Source organism: Eurypyga helias, unplaced genomic scaffold (genome assembly GCF_000690775.1).
Source record: "Eurypyga helias isolate BGI_N326 unplaced genomic scaffold, ASM69077v1 scaffold48076, whole genome shotgun sequence".
NCBI classification, from domain to species: Eukaryota; Metazoa; Chordata; class Aves; order Eurypygiformes; family Eurypygidae; genus Eurypyga; species Eurypyga helias.
Window position 1 is genome coordinate 7591 of NW_010256929.1, and position 18935 is coordinate 26525.

An 18935-nucleotide genomic window follows, 5' to 3' on the forward strand; every position below is an offset into this window, starting at 1 on the left:
TAACAGAATGCTCTGAGAGTCTGTATATGCTGGCTGAGGTCTGCAGCAAAACAGCTTAGTGTCTGTTGAAAGAAGAAAATCCTGCTTGTGCCTCACTGGTTTATTTGTAAACTTTTTTCATACAGCTTTTATTGCAGGTGTATAAACTTCAGCAGTCCTTTCCATGTAAAACTGTCAAACGGGCAATGCTACAGAAAAGAAATAGGGAAGTGATGAGAGTTTTAAGATGGAAAGGGAGAAAGGAAAGCTCATTCATCTGCTCTGTCTTCTCTCCTAGTGTGGTAGAGAGGCACCAATGAGGAACTTCCTGAAATTTTAACCTCCACATTCATGTTAGTGCGTGCATCATGGCACAGCAAGGAAATGTTGGGGAGCTGCTCTCAATGCTGGATTCTCCGATTCTGGGTGTCCTGGAAGATGTAACAGCTGCATTCAAAGATAATCTCCTTTGTGGTACGTATCCTTACGTGACACTGGAGGAAGGGTTTTACTGTTACACCAGTGAAGGTTGAATAATACTGGGGTTGGGTTTTTTTCTATGCAAATAGAAAATGCAGCTTGAAAGAAACTCTTAATATTTGGGTCTGAAACCACTTTAAGGATTGAGGCTTCTCATCAGTCCACTTTGCTTAATGGCCTGTCTCTGGGAAGGTCTGTTACATAAATGGGAAAACACTGTTATGAAATGACTCGCTTTTCCCGGGGCACAACCCCAAGTGGTAAACTGACGAAACTTTGTCAAGTGTGTCTAGAAAGAATTAGGTGTCATCCACATTATGGGAACCAGTGGGATGTTATTCATGCAAATAAACAACAAAAAAAGCCAACCCAAAAGAACAGCAGACCCAGACTTTCTTGGAAAAAATGATGGCTGCTAGCAAGGCATCTCTCGTGTTGATGGAGGCTTTTCAGAGAATGAGAGCACTGTCAGTGTCTTTATCCCTGAACTTGTTCTCCTTTATCTGCTCAAGGGAGAGAACGTGAAGTTACTCTTGAACTCTTTACCTGTACTGGTTAAAATACTATTGTAGTTGAGCTAGCTTTAGGTTTTTAAGGTTAGACAGTGCCACGGTAATTGTTGGTTATTAAAAAAACCTAGTTACTTGCCCTGAGCCAAATGCAATTGCTCGAATGGTTAGAAACTAGAAGATGTAGTTGAGAGGTCTCATTTTCCTAAAGGTCTGGTAACACTAAGTACTGCTTTATAAATTGTGTAACAGTTGTTGAGAAGTTGAGCAATGTCCCTGTAAAAAATGCTTCGTTTTCAGTGTATTGAGAGTGTATGTGTGTGTTTTCTCACTGTAAACAAACCGACAGACCGTGGGCCTATGCTTGTGAACAACCTGGTGGACTATTACTTGGAAACCAATTCTCAGCAGGCGCTGCATATACTGTCCACGCTGCAAGAGCCTCATGACAAGGTAAAAAAAAAGTCTTGTTTTTAAGTATGGCAGTTTTCAGCCTGTTACTGAAGCAGTCTTTAAGTAGCATCTGTTAGAACTCTTTTCCATCCTGGTATAGAATTACCTTGTTGTAGAGATATAGTGAGAGTAGTTAAGTTTTAAAAACCGTTAAAGGTCTCCATTTCTTGGGTTGCTTATACCGTCCTAATTAAGCAAAGAATCTATAAATGAAAGTTTTCTGAGGACTAATGTTGTCTCTGGAATGCTGCTGCTGCTTGTTCAGTGTTGGATTTGTTAGCCTAAAACAAATTTGAGAGCAAGTAAGGATATTTAAATAGATCAGGAGAATGGCACTACAAATTGTTTTGCTTCTGCTGACCAGAATTTGTTATTTATTTATGGTAAATGTTTTGAAACGCAGTGACTGCTCCCAGACTGAATAGTTTGCATTTCACTACCAGCAGACTTTGGTTTATTGCTGGGTTTTATTTGCTTTTGGATCCCGGATGTGAAAATGCCCATAGTTTCTATAATTGGCAATGGCAAACTGCTGAATATGGCTTGGTGAAAAAGAATATATACCAGTTAAAATATAAATCTCTTTCCTTTTTCCACCACTCACTGGAAAATCCTCTTATCAGCATCTACTGGACAAAATTAATGAATATATGGGCAAAGCTGCTACCCGTTTACCCACTCTCTCTCTGCTGGGACACGTGATAAGGCGACAGCCGTCTTGGAAACACAAGCTTTCTCAAGCACCTCTCCTGCTTTCATTACTTAAATGTCTCAAGGTACGAACTGTCGGTGTTGTACATAAAACACTCCTACACCTGATGTAAGCGTACGTACTTGTAACGCAAGGCATTTGCTCTCTCTTTTGATGTCACTTAGTCAAGCTGAGAGATGTTGATTGAAATAGTGAGCCCCAGTGGAATTACACCAACGAAATACTCTGTGCTGATCCTGTTATTCCTGACAGCCTTGTTTCCCAAAGCCACTGTCACCATAAGACTTCGAGTTAGGAAAGTTTACTAAAACCTTTCTAACAGTAAGTTAGAGAGAGCCATCGGTGAGGTTGATGGAATCTTGTCTTGTGAACTTAATGAGGAATACAGTTACTTCCCATTACTGCATTCTGAGATTTGTGCATGTAAGGGAACGTTCTCTACTTGCGCTGTAGATGGGCCATACAACAGACTGTTCCGTGTTGGCATTAGCAGATTCCCTTCTTACCTACAGACGTTCTGGATTAGGAGGAGGTAGCTGTTTCCCCACGCTTTGTGGTTTTTTCCCCATCTGCAAAATGACCAGTTATAGTACTGTGCAGTGCTGTAACAGCGGCTAAAGAACGGGAAGTGTTTTGAGAGCTAGAAGGCATTGTCAGCAATACAATTTAAGATGATAGTGAATGACATCAGTCGTGTAATTCACGTGAAAATGCATGATACAGTCAAGTGCCAGTGCTCTTCAGGACAGCACCACAGTGTATTTGTCACTGCCAAAGCAGCAGCTACAAGTGCTGTTACTGGAACTGCTGACAAGGGTCCTGTTACCCTTGTCAGCGTGAGTCGTGCCTGATGGTGAGAGGTGAAGTGTCAGAAAGCTGCTGGGGGTAGGAGAGATGTGGAAGTGCTGGGGAGGTGTACAGGGGGGCAGGGATGGACACGAAATGTGCTGTGAGAGGCTGTGCCTGACGGAGGGAGAACAGAGGCCGAGGGTTACGCAGAGGGAGAAGAACCCCTAATGCTGGATGCATCTGATGGCCTGAGTGGCTCCTGGGAGGCACCAAGACCAGCTCAGTGGCATCTGGCCACGAGCTTACCTGTGCTCTTTCCACCCTGTCCTGACAGAGCCGATGGGCTACCAAGGGAAATGTGCGTTAAGATGGGGAAGGAAGTGGGGACCCCACTGGGAAAGAGCGTGAGCATTTTCTGTGTCCTGTCCTAAAATCTGGTTCTCTATTCCTGTTTCATCTAGCTGTATGTTTACTGCCACATCCCTTCGGTGTAAGCCACAGGGTTCTCGTTATTGTTTCTATTACTGCTTTATGAAACACTTAGCAGCCAGAGCTGTGAACCACGTTTAATGGAAAAGTTTTTGACCCTTGTGTTGGTAATTGGCCAACATCCTTGAATACCCTGATCGGATCTGCAGGCTAGGCTCCGAGTGCTGTGTGTGCTTAGCTCTGGGGCAGAAGGAAGGTGGGACGTAAGGGGCTTCACATACCTGTGATTGATTTTTTTTTTTTTTTCCTTCTACTCAGTTATGGAACTGTGGTGATGTTCCCTTTTTAACTAAGTCTTTACACAGAAAAGCAGCAGCAGAATAGGAGCAAGAATCCCAAATCTTTTCTCGTAAAGTTGTTACGGGTGAAAGAGACAATGATCCGGGCTCATTACGTTGTGGTAGATTTCAGAGGGACTGTTTCAAAGTTGAGAACTTTTTCCATGATGATGATTGAGTGTTCACTTCATCCTTGGAAAAAATGAAGTTCAGCACTTTTAACTGACTAATGCAGGTTTTTTCCCTTCTTGCAGACTGACACAGATGTAGTAGTACTCACCACAGGTGTCCTAGTGCTAATAACCATGTTGCCAATGATTCCTCAGTCTGGCAAACAGTACCTTCATGATTTCTTTGGTATCTTTGGGCGTCTCTCAGCCTGGTGCTTGCAGAATCCAGGTGAGATTTCAACTTTGTTGCATGCAGTTTCGGTTTAGTGGTATCCTTGTGACTCATATGCAGTTGGTGAGCACATTCTTTTGTGAGACTCTTCGTGGTGTGAGATGATTTAAATGTGGAAAATGATGCATTAAGCCCACAAGCTATTCTGTTCTTTGATAGTTAGCATCGGGGGGTGCCTCAGCTCAAAATTTAGACTTCTCTTAGGTTCTTCCGTGTGGTGCTGCTACTGCATGAAGTTTCACTGGACCGAAATGCTGCCCTGATGACAGTGAAAAGCAGAGATTGATCTTAATGGGTAGAGAAGGGAAAATGTTAATATTTGAGTCAGATATTAGGGAATTTGAGATTCCCAGGTATGGATGGGGAGGGGGAAGAAACAACATGTACCTTTCTTCTAATGTGCACCTCTCGATAGTCATGGAAGTGTTGGTAAAACTGGTTTTCTCAGTTACAGCGTTGGTTCTGATGAACAGGTTTGGCTGAACTTGTTGCAGAGTCTGATATCTAACACCAGCGCTGTCAATGTGCGTCCTACGGCCGCATGAGCAAACGCTGCGTTAAGCACAGAGGTGCGATTCAGAGCCCTGTTTGCACTGCAAGTAGGGTTGGAACTTACAGGATGGCTAAGACTCAAGTCTGTCGTGATTGCTTTCTGTGGATACAAGCTATTCGTTTTTACCTTCTAAATGAGGCAAACCTTAGTTTTCTTTTTTAATTATTCAGTCAGTCTTGGAAAACTCTGGCTCACTATCTAGAGAGGTTTTAGGTTTTAACTTGAATTAAAAACTGCTGTGCTTTGAGAGTGACAGGATGCTGGTTGGAATGAATGGTCCATATCTTAGTTTGTGAATAAGCGTTGTGAATAGTATCGCTGAAGACTTCAGTGTCATTAGGGGCTATTCATATCTCAGAAGACTCGTTCCAGTTAACGTTTCAAATGTAAAATTACTTTGCTTGCATCCTTACAAGTTTTGTTCTTTTCTCCAATGTGTAATGAAAAAGACTGTAACTACTTTTTCCAGGTCACGTGGCAGAGATTTATCTTGTCCATCTTCATGCCAGCGTCTATGCTCTCTTTCATCGTCTTTATGGAATGTATCCGTGCAATTTTGTCTCCTTTCTGCGTTCTCACTACAGTATGAAGGAAAACTTGGAGACCTTTGAAGAGGTAGTCAAGGTAAAATGCTGCTTGTCTCTGTTATCCGAGACAAGGAATTCCTAGCTGGTATTTGCTAATTTAATACACTGCATTGAATTAACTGATGGCTGCTCAGCAAAACAGAATAAAAACAGGCTGTTGAGGGCTGAAATCTCAGTTGGGAGTAAGATCATCTCTTGAAGCTGTGATGTGTGTTGGCTTTATCTGTTAAACATGACGTTCTGAACTATTGGGGTCAGCAGGTTGCTCATCAGCTCTGTGTAGTTTAGTGCAATCCAGAGGTGCTGTACTGATAATACGTACTTCTTCTTGCTCTTGCTCATCCAGCCAATGATGGAACATGTGCGAATTCATCCAGAATTAGTGACTGGATCTAAGGACCATGAACTGGACCCACGAAGGTATATATGTTCCCTCTGCTACTAGGATAGGCGATCAGTGAGCAGCTTGTAGCTGGGTTGTTTCAGAAGGCTTCCAGCAAAACCTTGTCTGTCAGCAGCAGTGTGTTTTGCCACCCACATTCATAGGGGCACCAGCTAAACATGAGGACTTCATCCAAGCTTACAGCTGGATAAATAAGCAAAAACTGTTGTGAAAAGTCATTAGCAACAATGTTGGGGTTCTAAATTCATTTTGTCTGGGATAGAATCGGTCTTCTACTTAGCAGTTGACTTTGTCTTCATTTTATGACTTAACACGCAAACATCCTCATAAAGTTCTAAAAGAATTTGCTTATAATGTATAAACTGAAACTACCACTGACCTGCTTCATTAGCTTAAGGTTTGGGTGATACTGTTTTGGTTTGTTGAAATACGTGGTGGGATTTAAGTGTTTAAAATGGCTTCAGTGTGTCTTGTTTTGGTATCTAGATATTGGTTCAGTTAACAGATCAATTCTTTTAACAGGTATGTCTTAACATTATCAGCTGTATTTAGTTTTCTTTAGAAATAGGCTCATTTGCCTGCAGCAGCACCACTTGCTGCTTTTCTCTTGTCTCCACAGGCCCAGCCACTGAAGAGGACAAATTGACTCTTGTTGCTGCACAGTAGTGCTCTTGCCCTGCTTTTCAGAGCCACTAGGAAAACACAGCTAAATGGGAACCTATTGAATATCACAGTGCTCAATTTTGCAGGCTTCTCCCAGGCAGGGGGGAGGGTGGCACCACTAAGGAGTACAATTGGCACAAAACTGGCCGTTGAAGCCTTCCGATTTGGTATCTTGCACATAATACCTTACATTCAAAAGCAACTCAGCCTTTGCTAGACAGCCTGCTGTGCTTTCTCTTCTTTACAGTGAACTTCCATTCCCTGAATTACTGGGCAAATCTAATCTGGCTGCTTAATTTAGTGAGGAAAAGTGTTCAGAATGAAGGAGACAGTAATAATAAACAGCAGCCCCAAAACTTGGGAGGAAAAACACAGACCTGAAACTGGCATTGCAGATGGTGTCTGCTTAAATAATATGATTCCCTCACTGCTGGCATGTCTAAATTTTGACTACCAACATCTGAGTCTAGTTGAGCTGATTTCTACAGCTGCTGAAGCTCAGGATCAACCAAGTCTTCGTATGCTGTTCCTCCTTTCCAGAGTGCTCCATGGCAGACCTTTATGGATCTCTGTGTCAAAGCTGTTTGTCTCCTCTCTGAGACCCCCTCTTACAAGTCATCTGGTTGCAATTTCTATATGGTGCCTTGTTCCAGTTTTGGCTGGGAGCATGCAAAGCTGTCTGGAACAAATTAGCCATCCTACAAGCCAATTCCTCATATCTCCAGGAACTCTTGTTTTTAACAATAATTGACTAACTTACTCTTTTGGATCCAAAAACTGTCTGCAGGTGGAAAAGACTAGAAACTCATGATGTTGTGATAGAATGTGCCAAAATCTCCCTGGACCCTGCAGAAGCCTCCTATGAAGATGGCTATTACTCTGTGTCTCGGAAACTCTGCACAAGCTTAAAACATCATCAAACTGACCCCAGTGCCAGCTATTACATTGACACACAGAGCAGCTATGGTAAGACCTGCCTGATGGCCAATGAGTACCCATTTCCTGGAGGAAACCTGGCTCCATAGCAAAAAGACATCTGACTAATTTATCCCACTTAAAGTTGGATTCTTAGGCACCAGAAAATAACCTATCATTTAAAAAAAAACCCATATATACTCTGGTCGTTCAGATGTGCAGCATGCTCATAAAGTTGCCTCTTCCTCCCCTGTCCCACCTGTACCCCAAAACTACAAACCAACCAGGAAAAAAAAAGCTGTAGTATGTCAGATATTCAATAGACACTTTCTTGGGCTGGAGGAAAAGTGTCTTGTTTGCTAGCTGTGACTATGCTGAATGGATTTGAAATGTTTGGGCTCAAAGACTTGAAACACTAGCCAGGAGAATCATTGCTTTGTAGTTGATATGCAAGATACTTTTAAATTACTCTTTTTTTTTTTTTTTTAAACTTTCAGGGACTTCTACCCCGTATTCCACTCCTCGGCTAACACTATCACAAATGCCAGGGCAGCTACCTCAGATTCTGAGCCCGCAGTCAGTACGGCTGTCAACTGAGCCGCAGCAGGTAAAGCAGAGGATAAACCTTTGAATGCTTTGCACTTTGTTCGTAGCTTCTTGCGACAGTCTTAAAAATTGGTGTTTCTGAGAAGTACTGTGAATTCTTCAAAACCGAGTGTACGTTTCAGATTTAATCCCCATCTGACTTCCTGTGTCAGAACCTGGATACAGGTGCTTCACATGTTCCTTTTCTGAGCGTCACTGATTGGTGTTCAATTGTGTACTGCCTCTAACACAGGTTAGCATCTGGAGTCCTTCTGCAGTTTGTGGTATGACCACTCCACCAACCTCCCCTGGAATTGTCCCGTCGGAGTCATCCCAGTCTGCATCACAACCTTACAGCAAAGCTTTTGGCACATCTAGTACGTGCTGTATTTGAGAATTAGACTTTCAAGGTTTAGTATAATACAAATTCTGGCTGTAAGTTTTGTTGTCTGCTTCTTAAATGGGAGTGCCACACCATGCCATTTGGTAGGCTTCAGTCATTACTTCTGTGAGCTGGGTACCTGGCCATCCAGAGCAGAACTAATGCCTGGGGAAGAGAAGGCTCTGCGGAGACCTTAGGTACTAATGCCTGGGGAAGAGAAGGTTCCGCGGAGACCTTATAGCACGTTCCAGTACCTGAAGGGGGCCTGGAGGGAAGCTGCGGGGGGACTTTTTACCAGGGCAGGGAGTGACAGGACAAGGGGTAACGGGTTTAAACTGAAGAGGGAGACTGAGATTGGACATGAGGAAAACTTTTTCCCGCAGAGGGTGGGAGCACTGGGACAGGTTGTCCAAAGAAGCTGTGGATGTCCCATCCCTGGGAGTGTCCAAGGCCAGGCTGGATGAGGCTTAGAGCAACCTGGTCTGGTGGAAGGTGTCCCTGCCCATGGCAGGGGGGTTGGAACTGGATGGGCTTTAAGGTCCCTTCAACCCAAACCATTCCAAGATGCTAGGATGGGAAATACATTACAGTGAATTAAATGTGGAAGTCTGAAGTTTTTAAATAAAAAGCATTTTTATCTTGCTACATAGTTGGAAGAGATTTCAGAAGTAAATGGTTGAGATGGTGTTTAAACATAGCATTCTTCACAGACAATACTTGGCTGCAGTGAGGACTTGCCTTGCTGAGAAAACTTTTGCTTCTCCTTTTCAGCAGGGGGGAAAGGAACACCTTTGGGAACACCAGCCACATCTCCGCCTCCGCCCTGCGCTTCAGATGACTTTGTGCATGTTTCACTCCCTTCAGCTGCTGCCACACCTCCTAAAAAGGTAGAACAAAATTCTTCTGCCAACCAGGGCTGCTTTTTTTTCACTGATTTGCCATACTTGCAGTGATCGTAACTGAGAGAGAAAAATCAGAGTAACTGAATCACAAAAACGTTGCGTTTCCTTGCTAAATCACTTTTTTCTAAGTTTAGACAACTAGTGCCACTTTCAGTTGAACAGTTCTAAGTCTTGTTATGTTGGTTTGCTAGTTAAGCCCTCTCTTTGCGATGTTTTCTGTCTGTGAAACTGTCTGAGGGGTTTGTTTCCAACAGATGTCTGATGGAAAGAATCTATTTTGGTTTTGTTTCTTTCCAGGAGGACAAACCAGATCCTGGGAGGCCTTTACTGTACCGACAGCAAAATGTCATGAACAGTGATAAATCATTGGGTAAACCCCGTTTTCTTCTCCCCCTTACAGTAACCTATTGTAACCAAGTCCTGTTTTTATTGACACGTGTTCCGATTGCCAAACACTCTTCCACAGATTCTTCCTTTGTCCCCACCCCTCTTCATGTTCTGTGTAGTTCCAAGATCCTGCCTTAACCTGTGATTCAACTGAAAACCTTCTTGTGATGCTTCTGATTTCATTTTAACCATTAACCTTCAGGAATAGCTTGTGGAATTTTTTTAACTGGCCCTCATGCATTCTTCTGCATGTTCAAAAATACAGATCTACACGGAAGGCTGAAAAAGGAGTTTTCTTCTAAAGTTGATTCTTTGAGGGTGAATTTTTTTATTAGAAGCAGCAAATTGATGTGGAGTCTTACTTGGACAAGTTTTATGTTGCATGCCTGGATCAAACTGTAAGGCTGAACGTAAGGATAAAGGTGATGCTCCCTTCTGAAGGCTCTTGGAAAAACTTTGGTTTCTAGCTACAATTATATTGCTGTATTAGAGCCTTTTTTTAAAGTCCCATGGAATATTGCAATCAGCAGTGGATGGTTGAGGAACTCAGCTTCTGATAGGTAAATCTAGATTTTGTTTTCCATTCTCTGTCGTCTACATCTGTGACAGCAGTAAAAAGGGATTTTGGCACTGTATTTGGGACTTGTGTGAATCTTTACCATCCTCAAAGTGGAGATGATAGTGGAATTGAGAGCTGGTTTTCCTTGGTGTAGTTGTCTAGCAACACTGGAGCCTGAACTTTCTGAATCACAAGTTAAGAACAGGTTAGGTTTGTCACTGGGCTCCTGATCTGTGACTGAGCTGTAGCACGTGGTTTCCGTCCTGCACGCCTCAGTGTCTATCTCCCTGGCAGCTGCCTCGGTTTGATCAGCAGTCACGTATTGCCAAGTTTGTATTACATCAGCTGGCTACGCTTCCCTGGTTTTTCAGGTGAGTGCTGTGTCCTGGTGTAGCTAGATCAGGAGCTGAGAGGAATTCCGTGCCAACGTGGAAGTATAGTAGTCACTACGCTTGAGCCACTTTTTAAATGATTATTTCATAGGTTCTGTTGTGAACAGCACTTCCTTATTCACACAAGCGGTCGCCTACACTCGTTGTGCGATAGCAAATGTTAACTTAACAAAATTACATTTTGGGATCAGGACTGACCATTGACTGATCGGAACTGGTTTCCACATGGAATAGAACAGGAGTTGGATAGCTTCCTCCTTGGAGGAAGCATGTGAAGGAAGGACAGGATTATTCTAAGGCCTTCTCAGCTGTAAGACATCTGTGTTGTGCCGTGATAAGGGTGGAGACACCAGCATCTGTACAGCTAACTTTTCTTTCTTCTTTCTTTCAGACACACCTGGTAGTAAAAGTTCAGTAACCTTAAGTGATCTGCCAGAGTTCTTAGGTGGTTTGTCTTTTGAAGATAGTGCTGAAAAGGACAGAGAGGAAGGTAATTTCTGACACCCTTACGTACATCTTCACTAAGAAAATGTTTGTAATGTCGAAATACAAGATACGTAATTATGCTCCCCCCTCCCGTCCTTCTCAGATGCAATATCTAAAGAGATCTCCGAGATCACAACCGATGCTGAACACATGGTGCCTAGAGGAGGATTTGACTCTCCGTTTTATCGCACAAATGAAAGTCTGTCAGGCCCTCAGAAGAAGACCCACTCAGTAGTCTCCAGTGTTCAGGGACACAGTCAGACCTCTGAGCCTTTAACGTCTTCTCTGGACAAGCCTGGGCCTGAGAGTGCGCGGGAAACCCCCAAACAAACGTTTACTCCCATAGACAAGCCCTGTGGAGGCTCTGGTGAAAGCCCTGCTGGTAACAGGGAAGGAACCTCTGGGGAGACGAGTATCCTCACTCCCAGCCCTTGCAAAGTACCAGCACAAAGAAGAGTGGTGTTTGGGAGTGGGCAGCCTCCCCTCTATGAGCACCTTTTTGAGGTTGCGTTACCAAAGACTGCCTACCTCTTTGTTGGCAAGAAGACTGAGGAGCTGCTAAAGAAAGCCAAGGGAACCCAGGATGACGACTGCATGTCCTCTACTTCTCCCGTGGAAGTACTGGACAGGCTGATCCAGCAAGGAGCGGATGCACACACTAAGGAGCTGAACAAGTAGGTGACTGAAAATCTTGCTTTGCAAACTTGCTTGTTATTCCTTTCTGCCTGGCTTTATTTTCATGGCTGTGCCTGGAAATCTGCCGTGAAACCATGCTCCATGAGGCACTGCTCGGAAGGGAGCTGGGGATTTTTATATTTGCAGTGGTAATGGGCTTGTTTTGATACAAAAGAAGGGGCTGGGACCGCTGTACGCTGCCTGCCTTCACCAAGAGCTTGGGATGAGGAAGCAGGGCTGCTGGCTGTGCTGCAAGGGTGGTTTTGGTACCACAGACAGTGAGATCTGCTTGCTTTGCCAGGTTTAAGTCCCACACAAGATACCCAAAAGCAAATGTAGAGGCCAAGTGGAGATTGACACTTTCTTCTTTCTAATACACATGAAGCTAAGAACCAGAGAACTGGACTTAATTCCGTGTTTTCACCTTATTGCCCTGTATCCCACTTTCTCCTTCTGCTGTTTTCTGTACCTGAGAGAATTTTTATCCAATGGCTAAGAAATGATGCCCTCAATCCTTTGCCCTTGTGACCTGCTGCTTGTACGGTTCCTCCTTATTCTTTTCATGCCAACTGACCGTAATTGTACTTTTATTAAGTTGAAAGTTCTTTCGAGTTGGGCATTCTGTTTTAAAGTGAATTGCTGGGTGTTTCCATACTTAACTTACTGGTTAGTGCTGCATTTTCATTTTCTAGGTTGTCTCTGCCAAGCAAATCTGCTGACTGGACTCACTTTGGAGGTGAGGAAGTTTCTCGTGTTTTGGCAATCTGTTCCTCTATTATTAGACTTGCTTCAACAATGACCTGCATACCGTTTTTTTAACTAATGCTGCAGAGAGATGGTGCCCTCCATTATGTTATGTTATATCTGCTTAGCAGATAGACATCTCCAGTGAGATGAGCTGTGCTTTTTCATCCTTGAAAAGTGAAAAATACCTTCTTCACAATTCTAGATGTTTCTGCTTTTGACCATTTCTGATCTGCTAGCTTTCAGAGTGATGCTGATCATCTAATAGATCCTTCCACCTTTACAGTACTATTTGAATCCAAAACTGATGATTTTTTCTCTTGCTGCTTCACATGTGTGTCAGTTTTGGGCTATTAGGCTTCTGTGGTGATGGTGAGCTTGGCTTATTGTTGTTAATAGAAGGAGCGATCCACTTGAAGCATAAACATTTTTCCCAAAGCAGTATGTATAAAACTTTAGGTTTGTGTTGGAGATCAAACAGAGCAGGCAGATTTTTAAGTTGTAATTTCAGATAGAATTGTCATAGAATCACAGACTGGTTTGGGTTGGAAGGGACCTTAAAGCCCACCCAGTCCCACCCCCTGCCATGGGCAGGGACACCTTCCACCAGACCAGGTTGCTCCAAGCCTCATCCAGCCTGGCCTTGGACACTCCCAGGGATGGGGCATCCACAGCTTCTCTGGGCAACCTGTCCCGGTGCTCCCCACCCTCTGCAGGAAGAATTTCTTCCTGACAACTAATCTAACCCTCCCCACTTTCAATTTAAACCTGTTACCCCTTGTCCTGTCACTCCCTGCCCTTGTAAAAAGGCCCCCCCAGCTTCCTTGTAGGCCCCTTGTAGGCCCTGTAGGCTTCCTTGTAGGCCAAATAAATCTAATGTACATGTTTTTAGGGGATATTTCCCACATGTGGAACAGGGACAGGTACAGTTCAGTAACCTCTTCTGTCTTCTAACTCCAACGCAGGTTCTCCCCCTTCAGATGAGATTCATACCCTGCGTAACCAATTGCTTTTGCTGCACAACCAGTTACTGTATGAGCGCTTCAAAAGACAGCAGCACGCCCTCCGGAACCGGCGGCTCTTGCGAAAAGTGATTAAGGCAACAGCACTGGAAGAACATAATGCTGCCATGGTGAGCAAGGGCACAACTCTAGCAGTGACTCAGACACACTGGGGCTAGAACAAGCATTAATTGGATTGGCCAGTGTCTTTCAGTACCACTCAATTAAAAAAGAATTGAAGTCAGTGTTTGTGGAATGAGTTGTGGGTGAGTTATGTGTGCCGTGATTATTAAAACCAGTCGTTTCCAGCTGGCTGTAGGCAACTGAATCAGTGGATGCTTGACCCCTGCCAGCACTTAGCTTTGGATGATATTAAAGGCTTCACAGTGAGTGGAGCGGTTACTTAGTGCCTGGCTAGACACCTGACTGCTTTATTTGAGGAAGTGTTGTCCTTTTTTTCCACTCCTCAACTGAGTGGAAAAAAGGACAACAGATCTTCAAAAGCTCAAATCTTCTTTTTTGGTTATATGATAAAATATGATGAAATTTGACGCCTTAAGTGCATTGCAGGGTGTCTCATTGCAGATTTAGGCATGTTTCATTCTGTATTTACGTACTATGGCTACTTCCGTCTACAGTTTCATCTTTAGATAATTCAGTAGAAGAGCCAAAAATAGCTTTCCAAACAGGCTTTGGAAAATGAACTGTAGCTTCAGCCATGAAACCCAAGTCCCCATCAACAGCAGGAGGTGAAGTGGGTGAATCTGATACTGCTCATTGTGCCTTTGGATGTGGCTTTGAGTGTCCACCCTGGCCACACTATCACCAGTTAATCTCTTTTTCAGCCAGAAAACCAAACCAAACCCCAAAAACCTCAAGAACGTGCTCTGTATAGAATGTGCTGTCTGTGGACAAGTGTTGCAGCTGCATGCTGTTAACCAATAGCTTTACTGAGCTGGTGACTTAGGACAGCAGGTGTCTTGTCTGATGCTTCGTTTGGGGTTCTTCACAGAAAGATCAGCTGAAACTACAGGAAAAAGAAATCCAGGCCTTGAAACTGAGTCTGCAGAAAGAACAGGCAAGGTACCACCAGTTTCAGGAGGAACATGAGAATATAGTGGCTCAGCTTCACAGCCAGATCAGACAGCTGCAACACGACCGGGAGGAATTCTACAACCAGAGCCAGGAATTGCAGGTATGAAGCACAACACTGAACAAAATTGTTATCTACTTACTGGTTTTAAAAATAACCTTCCTAATAACACGTCATGAATATCTGAGAAAAAGTTATGTACCTCTGTTAGAGATACTGACCTACTTCAGAATAAGACTGTGCATAATTGGAAATGCCTAAATTAGTCATCATCCTCTTGTAGTTCTGTTTTGTCCTGTCATCAGTTTGGAAATAGGAAAATGGTTTCTTAGCTGGTTTGGGGGTTTCCAAAGTACTCGGTATGACTTGATTTACAGTACTGGGGGTTACAGCCCCCCAGCTTTACGCCATTGCAACTCCTTACTGAAGTCTCAGAACCCTGAGCGAGGTTGGTTGTTTGTTGTTTGAACAGACCAAGCTGGAAGACTGCCGGAACATGATTGCAGATCTGAGGTTAGAATTAAAGAAGGCTAACAACAAGGTGTGTCACACTGAACTGCTGCTCAGCCAAGTTTCTCAGAAGGTAAGAAGAGGTTCCCAGGCCCCTGGTTGGGTTTTCTTCTGGTGATTCTTACAGGTGCTTTTTCGTTCTTGTTCTGAAAGAAGCCTGTGCTTAATTCCACGGAATCTGATGTTAATTGCACGAAACCAACAGAGAAATGCGTTTTGGTGAAGAATCTTTAAACTCAGTTTAAAGGCTTCTGAAACTTCTCATTTTGGCTGCTTTTTCCATGGTAGGGATTTGCAGATTGAGTAGTAGGAATGTGTGTTAGAGGTCTGCTAAATCTTGGCATTTTAGAGATCTTGTTTGTGTCAGAAGTTGGATGGACTTCTCGTGTAAGTGGAAACCTTGTGATCCTAAGGGAAGCAGTGCCAATATGGTGAGGCTCCGTACGGACCGTCGCCAGCTTTATGCACACTAATTTATTTAACATTTAGTATCTGTGATGCGTTGGGTTCTTGTCTTGGTCTCCCTTCTTTATAAAAATACCCTGTGAACACCGTACCTGCCAGCTGTGACTCCTCTCATTCCAGTGTTTGATTCCCTTCAATTTCTCTTTGTTAAAGCTTTCCAACAGCGAATCAGTGCAACAGCAGATGGAGTTCTTGAACAGGCAGCTTCTGGTGCTTGGGGAGGTCAATGAGTTGTACCTGGAGCAGCTGCAGCACAAGCACACAGACACTACAAAGGTATGATTGCAGAGGAGGACTTTGCTTCGGAATGCAGGAGATGCTTCATAACTTAACAGAGACTGTTTTGAAATTGATTTTCAGGGATTGGATTTCATAGTTAATCTTCTGTTCAGATATTGTTGTGCGCTGTAGGTTCATGGAATCTCCTCAGTGCCCTGTGCCTGAAAGCTAAGAAGGGGATGCTAGGGTACCCCTGAAGTCAGTTTTAGCCACTTGATGTAAATTCTTAGCAATTTTTTATTGCCAAAGCCCAAGACTTTACTCTGCTTTTAATGTAATTGGCAGCAGACTGTTGCTGGTAAAGTAACACTGCCTCTTATGTTTATGGAAGTGTATAACGTAGGGTGGTGTTGCTGAAATTTGTAGAAAGATCTCAACCAGGATTTTACAGGGGTGTTGTAAGGTGCTGTTTTAAAACAAGCAGTCTTTCTCTTCTCAGTCATTTTCCCATTAAGAGTTAGTATTAACTTTACTAAAACTTCTGTGGTTCATATGGTTTTATTTCCTGACTTCAAAGAAACCTTCTTTTAATTAGAAGCAAGTAAATTACACAACAATATAACTGTTTCTGCGTGAGAGCAAGTAATTAGAGAAGGTGAATAATAAGCCAAAGAAAAAAAAAAAAAAGGTTTTTTACTAAACTTTAATGAAGGTCATGTTGCAAAAATGGTTTTAAAATTTAGTTTGTCTTTTCTAATCCGGTGCAGAACCGGCAAGTTTGCTTTGCTGAAAAGAGCTTTTATAAGGAACATTAACGTGCTAATAGATTCCAGTGGTGTACAGTTATTTTCACAGTAACTTAATAGTATACATCCTCAGAGCACTAGTTTCTATATCTGTTTTTAGAAATGCTGCTTTTATTCCATCTTACTTAAAAATGTGCCTATTTATAGTATCAGAAACATGTCTAAATATTAATTAAAAATAACACTTTAACATTGTGTTCTTTCCTTTGAGGAGGTTGAAATGTTGCACGCGGCTTTTCGGAAAGAACTGGAGAAAGCGAAATTGTGTGTTCAACAGCAAAGCCAAAGGCTTGATGCTTCCCAGAAACGGATAGCTGAACTGGAATCTCAGCTTGCTAAAAAGGACCACCTCTTCCTGGAACAAAAGAAATACCTGGAAGATGTCAAAATCCAAGCAAGGTAGGGGGTTCCTGTGTAAAATCCTAGTGTGCATTGAGATGCACTACTGTAGTTGACGCAGAATCTGGAGACACTGGACCTGATGGGTTTTGGTTTCTTCTTCTGTTCAGAGGTCAGCTGCAGGCAGTAGAAAGTAGGTACAAGGCCCAGAAGAGAATCACACAGGCGTTTGAGCTGGAGATCTTGGATCTGTTTGGCCGGCTGGAGAAGAGCAGCCTGCTGAAAAAACTTGAAGATGAAAAAACAGAAGCAGCTGAAGCAGCAGAAGAAAGGTAAGGGGGAGGATGTAAAATACACTGGACTCATGACCAGCTCCTTGGAAATCGATATTCTTGTGGAATTCCTAGCACTTGGATGATGCATCTCAAAATTCTTGTTACTCCCCTCTTTTACAGACAGTCTGTGTCAGGACTGCTGCAGTGACTGAGAGTCGTTGGCAAAAGTGCTTTTCAGATAGCTGAATCATTACAGTTTGAGAGAAACCTCTGGTTTGTCTTGTACACCAGTCTCTCTAATCTACAACCAGTTACTCTGTTAAGCAGTTATTTTACACATATCTACCTAAAACATCTCTGGGATGCTGTACTTTTCCCTCAGATCATACCTGTTTTTCCTACTCAAAATTCTGCCTGTGCCATCAGGAGAATTCCTTGCACTGCCAGCAGATTTGTGGTGATCACCTGTGCTTGTGTTAGGTAAAAAAGATCTACAGTCCAAGGGAGAGGTACAGATCTTTCCCTTTAACCTAATTGATTCAGTTCCATTCTGTTTTGGGATTATTGTCAGCTTTGGACTTAAAACACGGGATGTTGCAAAGCTGAGTGTGAGACACCTTTCTGGTTACCCTCAGTCCCTTCTGCTCTGCTACATCCTGGGAAAGGAAAACTGTTGAAGAACATGTGCAGGAGCAGAAGCAGGAAGTAATCAAAGTAACCCGCGTTCACCGTTTCCCTGGCCATTGTAAACCCTCGCTGCAGTTTCCTTGACACTGTATCCTCTGTCTTTCCAAAACAGGCTGGATTGTGGTAATGAAGATACTGTGGTGGGATACAGTGAAGAAACAATTGGTACAAATGGAGAGACCAAACCTCCCAGCACTCGAGGTAGTAGTAGCAGTAAGGGTGGCAGCAGCAGCGAGCTCTCCACCCCAGAAAAACCCCAGAACCAGAGATTCAGCAGTCGCTGGGAGACATCTGTGTTGCTGGAGCCCTCGTCTACTGTCCCACTGACTGTAGGTTCACTCCCCAGCTCCAAGAGCTTCCTTGGAATGAAGGCCCGAGAGTTGTTTCGCAACAAAAGCGAGAGCCAGTGTGATGAAGAGGGTGTAACTATCAACAGGCTTTCTGATGCTCTAAAGACTGAACTATGTAAAGATCCAAGCATGGAGACAAAGGCCCCTCCAAGCCCCGATAACCTTAGCCTCTCGCCTAAGATCCAGGAAAGCAGTGTTGGACAGCTTCATATCATGGACTACAATGAAACTCATCATGACCACAGTTAAAAAGGAAGATAGTCAATCAGTGTTATTTTCATATTCTTGGCATAGAACAGGAGGCGTGAATGCAAGTTTAACTAAAAGCTTTTATGTTTCTTTGGTCTGAGCAGCTAGCTCATGCAGCGGAATAGGATTGATGTCCAGAAACGGAAGAAGGCTGCTGAACAAATGCAAAGTGCATTTTTGGGTCTGGAATTGAAATGCCCAGCCTAACTCTTGCTTCCTTCTCAAATTGAGTCCTTAGCAGCGTGTACTAATTTGAAGGGACAACTGTTAGCATTTGCAAGTATTTTTTTCCCTTTCTCCCTGTCCCCAGTGAGCGGCTGCGTTTACGAACTCGAGTGCAATATGAGGCCAAATTAACATTTGTGAGTCGACCATGAATGCTATGTATTTCCTTGCAAGCTTCCAATTTAGAGCAGTTAACGTGCTGCCGGCCCGGGTGACTTCGGTTGCTTTCATCCTGGAAAGAAGCAGCACTAGAATTCCTAGTGCATTCATCGAAAGGTCTCTATTTTGCCTGTCCCACATCCCTCAGAGCCCAGTCTTCATTAAGCTGGACTCTGATTTGAATCCCTAAAGGCTTAAAGAACAGTGTACCTCTGCAAAACAATTCATTCACC

The 18935-nt window shown here is 43.4% G+C and overlaps 1 protein-coding gene across 2 annotated transcripts; it reads left to right on the forward strand.

Moving 5' to 3' along the window:
* The first annotated feature begins 347 nt into the window (after positions 1–347).
* On the forward strand, positions 348–18318 carry TSC1 (tuberous sclerosis 1). Of its 2 annotated transcripts, XM_010153814.1 has the most exons (21): positions 348–453; positions 1318–1421; positions 2045–2197; positions 3944–4088; positions 5114–5268; positions 5578–5651; positions 7085–7263; positions 7710–7819; positions 8051–8174; positions 8951–9066; positions 9379–9451; positions 10811–10909; positions 11009–11579; positions 12273–12316; positions 13290–13456; positions 14338–14520; positions 14891–15001; positions 15547–15669; positions 16630–16817; positions 16928–17089; positions 17832–18318. In XM_010153814.1, the coding sequence occupies exons 1-21, from the start codon at positions 348–350 to the stop codon at positions 18316–18318; spliced, it is 3474 nt and encodes a 1157-aa protein (XP_010152116.1). The 2 variants fall into 2 exon arrangements, with proteins under 2 accessions (XP_010152116.1, XP_010152117.1); XM_010153815.1 differs by lacking the exon at positions 2045–2197.
* The last annotated feature ends 617 nt before the right edge of the window (positions 18319–18935 follow it).

Bases quoted from the DNA above. Each gene is read 5' to 3' on its own strand.
- TSC1 (XM_010153814.1), top strand. From the start codon at position 348: ATGGCACAGCAAGGAAATGTTGGGGAGCTGCTCTCAATGCTGGATTCT. The intron at 454-1,317 runs GTACGTATCCTT...ACAAACCGACAG, and splicing joins CAAAGATAATCTCCTTTGTG to ACCGTGGGCCTATGCTTGTG. The intron at 2,198-3,943 runs GTACGAACTGTC...CCCTTCTTGCAG, and splicing joins CATTACTTAAATGTCTCAAG to ACTGACACAGATGTAGTAGT.